The sequence below is a fragment of the Hemiscyllium ocellatum genome, chromosome 26 (genome assembly GCF_020745735.1).
Source record: "Hemiscyllium ocellatum isolate sHemOce1 chromosome 26, sHemOce1.pat.X.cur, whole genome shotgun sequence".
NCBI classification, from domain to species: Eukaryota; Metazoa; Chordata; class Chondrichthyes; order Orectolobiformes; family Hemiscylliidae; genus Hemiscyllium; species Hemiscyllium ocellatum.
In genome coordinates this window covers 36,895,278-36,904,409 of record NC_083426.1, presented here as the reverse complement: position 1 = coordinate 36,904,409, position 9,132 = coordinate 36,895,278, and the positions used below count along the sequence as shown (strand labels likewise).

Below are 9,132 nucleotides of genomic sequence, written 5' to 3'. Positions count from 1 at the left end.
GGTCTTATAGACTTCCTATGCTTCGGTGAAAAAGGTCTCAATCTATCCAGCCTCTCCTTATACCTCAAACCCTCCAGACCTGGCAACATCCTGGTAAATCTTTTCTGAATCCTTTCCAGTTTAATAATATCCTTCCAATAGAAGGGTAACCAGAGCTGGTTCACAATACTCCAAAAATGGCCTCACCAACATTCTGCACAATCACAAAAAGATATCTCAACTCCTATACTCAATAGTCCGAGCAATGAAGGCAAGTGTGCTATACACCTTCTTAATCGTTTTGTCTACCTGCGGCACAACTTTCAAAGAACTATGTACCTACTCTGATAATTACTTAGGTATGTTTGATTATTCGGAATGCTTAATTCATTTCTCCATCTTTTGCCAGGTAACTGCATTATATGCAGAAAATTATGATGCAAGGACTTAGTACTGTACAATTTTAATAATTTATTCATTCGTTGAATGTGGGCATCGCTGACTGGCCAATATTTATTGCCTATCCCTAGTTGCCCTTGAGAAAGTGACAGTGAGCTGCTTTCTTGAATGTAAGGTAGTTAGATAAGTGTACATGTTAGTGGGCTTGGTTTCAGAAAGGCCTAAAAAATTACTTTGTACTCTATTGAACACATGATTTAAAATAGAATTACATAAGTGCATGTAATCCAGGTGAGAATCCCTTTTGATTGTCAAATAAAATATTTCTCCTGTGTCTGATAAAGGCATTTGGTTAATCTGGCAAGCTTTGGTTCAAAAATGTTTTGCACTTATGTAGAGTAATTCTTTTTGGGACACACAGACAGAATTGTCAAAGTAATTATTCAGGTAAAACAGATGCATGTGTTTGCAATAGCGGACCAGAGGAAGCTGTTTAGTGGCCAGACACTCATACAGCAATAAGTTGATATCATGAATAAACTTATGGACAGACATTTACATTGGAGCATCAACCAATTAGACATGCATCAATTGAGTCTCCTCAGTGAATCAATTTCTTACCTTTTGAGGGTTTAATTCATTATACATATCAGCAATTTCCATTTATAATGTAAATCTTTTGGAATTTTGAAGTAAAAGAAGTGAAATTTGAACAAATGGCAAGTCATACACAAATAAGTTAATGTTAATGAGCTCTTTTAGGAGATACCTTTTTTTAAGTGTCACTAGTTTAAGATGCCAATAATCTTGCATCCATGATTATAAATTAAATATTTTATTACATTCTGAAATATTTTGGATCACCTGATTTGATTTTTAAATTTTGAGCAAATTTGTCAGAGATCTGAAATAAATTCAGAAAGGGCTGGAGAAACTCAGCAAGTCTGGTAGTGTCTGTAGAGTGAAAAACAGAGTTGATCTTTTGATTTTTCTTCAGAATTTGATTTGATTTTTTTTGACGGTAGTATGCAAACTGACAAAACACTATATTTCATTTGTAGATCATTTTTGAAGAACCAATGTAGATTTTTTGATTTTGTTCACAGATTAAAATTTTCACATTTCAAAATCCAGTATCAGTTTCTGAACTTGCGTAAATTTCCAATCTAATATTGTATTTGGTTAGGGCCTTTACGTAATATTTTAATTGCATATGCCCATTCAAGTCAAAATGCACTTTGGGTTTTATTAAATTCCTCTAGACTGCTGTTGTATCAATTGTATAACCACATTAATTGTCTGTAACTTTACAGTGCCTTCTTGAAATGTTCTTTTATATAAATGTGGGTGATGTGGTGATAAAACTGAGGTGAAAATGTTTGTTGCTGAAAAAGCGCAGCAGGTCAGGCAGCATCCAAGAAACAGGAGATTCGACGTTTCGGGCATAAGCCCTTCTTCAGCTGCCTGACCTGCTGCGCTTTTTCAGCAACAAACATTTTCAGCTCTGATCTGGAGCATCTGCAGACCTCACTTTCTCCTGATAAAATTGAGAGCCATGTATGCCTTTGTAAACAGCTTCAGCATTATACATCAAAATTGTCTCTTTCTTTTAGATAAACACCTACATAAATAATGAGACTTTTTTAAAAAAACGAATTTATTTCTTTTGCTGCTCGATTTTTAATGCTGCTAACCACAGAAAAACTGTGAAAAATCAAGTAGATTGTTAAAAGTAATATAACTTTTAATAGAACTGTAAATTCAGAAGTGAAAAAATATGATATGTCAAACTGGTAGCTGAAGACTTAAAATAAATTGCACATCATAGATAAATAAAACAGGTTTGTTTATAACAGTGACTGGTGCTGCACGCATGATGGATGTACCGTTCACTGCACACCTGCGCATCTGCTTCATCTGCATCTGCAGCCTCCTCCTCTACACCAGATGGCACTGTGCTTGGCGTCGAATCTCTGGCGAGTTTTAATCTATGTAAACAATGCATCCGAACCTGATGGGCGACAGGTGACTGATCGACACGCGCATTATCCAATAGCCGATGGAGGAGGCCATAGTCCCGCTGTGACGGGCTCGCAGCATGTGGGTGGTGTCCAATGGCCGCGGGGGAGGGGCGGGTTCTGTGCGCGCCGGGTTGGCTGGACCGGCGGCGGCGGCGGCGGCGGTTTGTTGTTGGGTGGGCGGGGTGTTGTTTTGGGAGTGAGTGCGGTGGGAAGATGGCGGATGATCGGAAGCGGGCGGACAACGCGAAACATCGGCGGGGGGAGCAGCTTAAGCGATGGCTCGGTTCCGAGACCGACCTGGAGCCGCCCGTCTTCAAGAAGAAGAAGACCCGAGTCAAGTTCGACGACGGTGCCGTGTTCCTGGCCGCCTGCTCGAGCGGTGATACCGAGGAGGTGAAGCGGCTGCTGGACCGCGGGGCTGATATCAACTACGCCAATGTGGATGGGCTGACGGCGCTGCACCAGGTACGGCCGGCAGGACTGGCCTGGCCTGGCCTGGAGTGAATGTATAGGGTTGTCCTCCATCTCCCCTTCTGCACAGCAGATATTCGGTGCAGCAGGAGACCCCATTGATCCGCCCTTCATTCAAGCAACTGCTGTGCCATTGCCAGTGCGATCAATGTGGTTATGGTTTGTTTGCATTCCCTGTTGTTGGAGGTGGTCCAGGGCTTTCTCCAAGCGCATTCATGCTGCAAGGGCTGAGGTTTCCCTTCTGTCTCCGTTCACTGAAATTAATTGCAGTTGATGTTACGAATTTTGTCTTCAGTGATCTCATTCACCAGCATCTGACCTACACATTTCCCGATTCTTTCCCTCCGTCTCCTTTTGTGAGCCAATGGCCAAAGTAAGGATGCAAGGGTATCCTGCAGCCAAACAGACGCTTAAGATATTAGGATCACCAGTGACGGTTCCTACATAGAGTGCAGTACCTGGCACACAAGGAAACGTCCTTCTGCGTTATGATGTGTTTGATATGGGTCTTTTAAATGTTAGAGCTGCAGTACAAAAGCCCCATTTTACAGTCCTGTTGTCTATTTAAGGACACTGTGTTAATTTGGATATGAATTAATTTATTTCGCCAAGTGCTGTTTTTGATGTAAACTTGGGATTCTAAGTATTTTTCTGTCAAAAGAAAGTGAACAAACACTACGTTCCTCTACTAATTTAGTGACTGTGTTTTATCGTGGTAGTTTGGCAGGTATTTTGAGACAAGATTACAGTGATGCTGGAAAATCGATGTTTCAGGCAAAAGCCCTTCAAGACTTCCTGATGAAGGGCTCCTGCCTAAAATGCCGATGTTCCTGCTTCTCGGATGTTGCCTGACCTGCTGTGCTTTTCCAACACCACTCTAATCTTGTCTCTGATCTCCAGCATCTGTAGTCCCCACTTTTGCCTAGGTATTTTATGAGTCAAGTACTCTATTGGCTACAGGAGTTACGTAGCTTGAAAAGCAGTGCAGGGGGAAAATTGTTTTTAATCAATGATTCTAGCTGCTTGTGCACTTAAAATCACAACTCCACTTCAGTTGCCTTGGCTTCCAAATTTTACTGTTCCTTCTACCTCTTGGCAGTCAGGTAGACAAGCATGTTATTAAAATACTTCTTAAAACCTATTTCTCTCCATATCTGTGAATATTGACTTGAGTGTCATTATGTGGTACTGTCATGCTTTTTTTTAATAATAGTCTTGTAAAGCGTCTCAATGCTTAATTTTGTTGAAGGTGCTAAATATTGAATTGTTGGTAATTTCATCCTGTTATCATGTTTTAACTATCTCTTTAAAATGTTGTCATATGGTTTAAAACCAAACGGTTAAATTTATCAGCTGTAATAATGGTTCGTGACCTTAAGGGAAAATCATTTGTCCTGATGAGAAGTAGGAGATCTGCTGCCAAGATTTAGTAATGTAAGAATCATAGCCTAAATATGCAGTGAGAGCCTGTGGGAAGATCCTAGTGATGCACTTTGCTGCACTGTAATGAGTTGTCATCAGATTCATTTAAATATTAATATAGGGTAATATTATTCAGTTTTTGTTTATTTGTATTTGTGGCATACAAATGCTGTAAAATGGTTACAAGTTTGGTACATTAGTTTTGCAAAACCTGCCTCAGTTCTTATCAGCATTGTTTATGTAGTTGGTATTGCCTTTCTTCTGTGTCTGTGTGGACAGTGTTATCATCTAATACAGTAACTAGCTGCTGTTAGAATTGACATGTTTTTTTTAACTAGAACACTAAATTAACACTTAAACTTGCAACAATTTACAGTACACAATTAGATTGCATTTTCAAGGAGTTAGTGGAAATTGACATGGTTTGGTCATTAAAACTAAATTCAAATGTCAGATGTAGACAAATCATAAAAATATCTTTCTCAGAATCAACTTTTACATACAGTTTTCCTTGTATTAATGAATAGTTTAGTTGGATTGACAGTGGATTTACACAGACTTCTGATGAAAATGAGAAAGGCATGAAAACCAGATAGTTTTAAGTGTGCTAATCTATTGAAAGAGATTAAGACAAGGTTTGAGTAAAGATTTGTAGCTTGGGTACCTGTTGATGTGGTTGTAGCTTTGTTCGCTGAGTAGATTTGCAGATATTTTGTCCCCTGTTGAGGTGATGTTTTCAGTGCTTTGGAACTTCCTGTGAAGTGATGCTGCACTGTGCCTTCTCGAATTTATTTGGTTCTGTTCCTGCTGCTTCCAGTTGCCGGTTCTGGTTGTTCGTTGTATATTGGGTCTAGGTCTATGTATTTATTGTTGGAGTCCGTGGATGAGTGCCATGCTTATAGAAATCCTCTGGTTGTCCTCTGTTTAGCTTGTCCAATGATTATTGTGTTGTCCCAGTCAAATGTTTAGGCCTTGTCATCTGTGTGTGTAGCTCCTAGGGACAGCTGTTTGTGGTGTTTAGTGACTAGTTGGTGTTCGTGAATACGGATTGCTAATTGTCTGCCTGTTTGTCCAGTGTAGTGTTTCGTGCAGTCTTTGCATGGACTCCTGTAAATTACGCTAGTCTTGCACATGATGGATGTGGTTCTGGTGAGTTATTGGTGAGTCTGAGGTAGAAGGAATACAGAATGATGAATGTGCCACAAAAGTGTACAGAAAAGCCGCACATGGACCAGATCTTGAACTACAACAGCAACTGCCTAAACACACATAAGATAACCTTCATTAGAACCTGTTCAAAAGGACTACAAGCACTGCAGCACTCTTGACCTGTGAAGAGAACAACAATCTCTACAGAGTCTTTACCAAGAGTGGATATCCCCGCGACTTCATCTGCAGATGCCACACAGATAAACAATGCGACAAGGACATGCTACGACCCAACACATTAACCACTCTACCTTGTATAAAAAACGTCTCAGAACTGATAGCTAGACTTCTCTGACCACTCGGATTCATGACAGCCCATAAACCGACAGCCACACTCAGACAGCAACTCACCACAACAAAAGGTTCTATAACATCATGTGTAAGATTAATGTAACTTACAAGATTCCATGCAAAGACTGCATGAAATACTATATAGGACAAACAGGCAGGCAACTAGCAATTTGCATTGACGAACACCAACTTGCCACTAAACGCCACAACTAGCTGTCCTTAGCATCTATATACATAGATGACAAGGACCACAAATTCAACAGAGACAACACAATGATAATAGGACAAGCTAAACAGAGAACAGCCAGAGAATTTTTAGAAGCATGGCACTCATCCACAGGCTCCATCAACAAATACACAATATACTGGCTTCTGTAACAAACAATCGGATGCAGTAGGAATGGAACCAGACAAATTCCAGAAAACACAGTACAGCATCGCTTCACTGAAGACGTCATCTAGACAGGGACAAAACATCTGAAAATCAACTTCCCAGCTTGGCGAATGTACCCACGACCATGGCAAAAGATTACGACAGTTAACTTTCTCTTTGCTCAGGCACTGGAGAATGGCACTATTGAGTGAAAAGTATGTTGATATGTAGAGATCTGTGAGTAAAAAATGAGGTCTGCAGATGCTGGAGATCACAGCTGAAAATGTGTTGCTGGTTAAAGCACAGCAGGTTAGGCAGCATCTCCGGAATAGGGAATTCGACGTTTCGAGCATAAGCCCTTCAGATTCCTGATGAAGGGCTTATGCTCAAAACGTCGAATTCCCTATTCCTGAGATGCTGCCTAACCTGCTGTGCTTTAACCAGCAACACATTTTCAGATGTAGAGATCTGTGTCATTACATCTATGTGTACTATTTTCATTTTTGTCATGAGGTTTCTGGTTGTGTGAAGCATATCATTTGAGAGAATATCTTTGTTTTCCTGTGCTTTACAAGTTTGCCATTTAATATTTAGTTACAAGTGCAGTTTGTAAGTGTATTAGTAAAATAAAATTGAGCTTCAATGAGCATTCAATAATTCCAACAAGGATTAATTAAATTGAACTCCATGTGAAGGCAGCAATTCAGTTTATTGAATTAGAGAGCTATTATTTTCAAACATGGTACATTATTTTTGTACAGATGACATTCAGTGACTACATCATGGGTGTTTGCAGAATAATCAATGCCAGTGAGTGAAGTGCTTTTTGTACTAAACTGCTAATACTGCTGTATTAGAAAGTGACTATCTGATGATTTTCTTTGGTAGTTAGACTTGCTATATGTTTAGGAAGTATGAAAATTATTTAAAAATTGAGTGCTTTTCATTATATATTCTGAAACTAGTGTACTACGCAGAATTAATTTAATAGGATGCTTTGAAATTGTATCCATAAACCATTCCCTTTAGTGTTTATATGAGCAATCCATTGAAATTTGAGAATTAACATATGCTGAATTTACTTAACCTTTGAAATACTAACAATTCTTTCTTTACTCATTGGGAGTTTTCCTGGGAAAGAAATCTATTGAGAAAGTAGCACAGTCATGGGAGTAGAAGGAGGTTGTACTTTACCCAGAGTTGTTGATCATGAGCAACTGTATAATGAATACTCTTCCTTCGCTTGTCTGTTTCTGCACAAATGCTGGCAGATTGGACGAGAGTAATTTAGGATATCTGGTCGGCATGGATGATTTGGTCCAAAGGGTCTGTTTCTGAGCTTTACAATCTATGCCTCTACGAGGGAACTAAATGTATTTCTAAGTTTGCAGATGACCCAAAGCTGGTTGTGTCAAAGCAGAGATGCTTCAGTGTGATTTGGACAAGTTGAATGGGCAAGTGCGTGGCAGGTGAAGTATCATATAAATATAAGGTTATTCACTTTAGTAACTGAAACAGGAAGGCAGATTATTATCTGAATGGTGATAGGTTGGAAAAGGAGAAGTGCATCAAGACTTGGATGCCCTTGTACACCAGAAAGGTTAAGAGTAAACATGCAAATGCAGAAGGTGGCGAATAGGTGAATGGATTGTTAGCCTTCAGAACTAGAGAATTGGAGTACATGAGCAGTTGTTGTGACCACACCTGGAATATTGTATGTCGTTTTTGGTCTCCTTCTTTGAGGAAGGATATTTTGGCCATGGAGTGCAACAAAGGTTTTTCAGCCTGATTTCTGGAGTGACAGGACTGACACATGAAGATGTTAAAGTATCTATTCAAGACTGCTCTGGGAATTCCTGATGGACTTGACTGTCGCCTCTCTAGGTTCGACAAGATTATACTCTGTGAAAGGCTGGAATATAAAACTCTTACAGACAGTTTAGTTTAACTTATTACCTTTATTTACCAATGGCATCAGTGTTACACTATAACGTAGCTCAAGTCTGGTTTGCAGGTATCTAAGGTTCGAAAACCTTTAGCAGAATAGCGTCGCCAACTCTTACACCTGAGAGCTCTCTCAGGCTACTTCCCTTTATTGTCGCAAATAAGGAATCTATACAGAAATTGGTATTAAAATTACAAAAATGCCACATGTCCTTAATCAGATAAGCAGCAATAAAATGGCAAAAGTTTGCAGAGGAAGAGAAACTCATTGACAGGTCTGACTATGCTTGTCAAATTAAGCTATATGCACATCAAAGTGGGAAATCTTGATCCAGCCAAGCCCCAAATGGCTGATTGCTTTGCTTTGGCTAGATAACCTTCCCTTTTAACAGTACATCATAACAAGGGACTGAGGAATGGTCCTGATAAAGGGCTCCTGCCCGAAATGTCGATTTTCCTGCTCCTCAGATGCTGCCTGACTAGATGTGTTTTTTCAACACCACTCTAATCTTGACTCTAATCTTCAGAATCTGCAGTCTTCACTTTTGCTTATAATGAGGGACTAGTCTAAACTATATGGAAAGGTCATGAAGAAACCTTACTCAGCTAACATTGCCAATATCATTGTCCTATAAAATGGCTTTTTCTTTTAAAATCATCTTAGATTCCCAGAATGCAAATTAAATTCATAACCTTCCCGGATCTGGAGCTCCAGGGAACAACATACAAACATTCAGTCCATGGCAAGCCAGTGTTCACTCAAATCAGACCAAAAAGGGTTAATCTTTCCACCAGCTTCTGTTCCCTCTCCCCCCTCTGTCCCTTGAACCCTTCAATCAGTGAGTGTAATTTACAGAAGAATGTTTTCTCTCTCACTTACACATGAAATCTTCCAAATTTCAGCCTTCATGTTTTCCTAGCCTGTAAGGGTGATGAAGCATTCACTTCCCAGAGCAGTCAAGATGAGGAAGCTGAGCTTCATAAATTCATAATCTGCTGAGTGTGGTATCCATGCAAATGTAT

The 9,132-nt window shown here is 39.7% G+C and overlaps 1 protein-coding gene across 3 annotated transcripts in view; it reads left to right on the top strand.

Annotated features, from left to right (window-relative positions):
- Nucleotides 1-2,598: 2,598 nt before the first annotated feature.
- LOC132828413 (protein phosphatase 1 regulatory subunit 12A-like) overlaps nucleotides 2,599-9,132 on the top strand; it is a 263,395-nt gene continuing 256,861 nt past the window's right edge. For all 3 annotated transcript variants that reach the window (XM_060845496.1, XM_060845497.1, XM_060845498.1), the window contains exon 1: nucleotides 2,599-2,864. In XM_060845496.1, coding sequence (XP_060701479.1) covers nucleotides 2,613-2,864 — 252 coding nt within the window. In that variant the 5' untranslated portion in view covers nucleotides 2,599-2,612. The remainder of the gene's footprint in view (nucleotides 2,865-9,132) is intronic.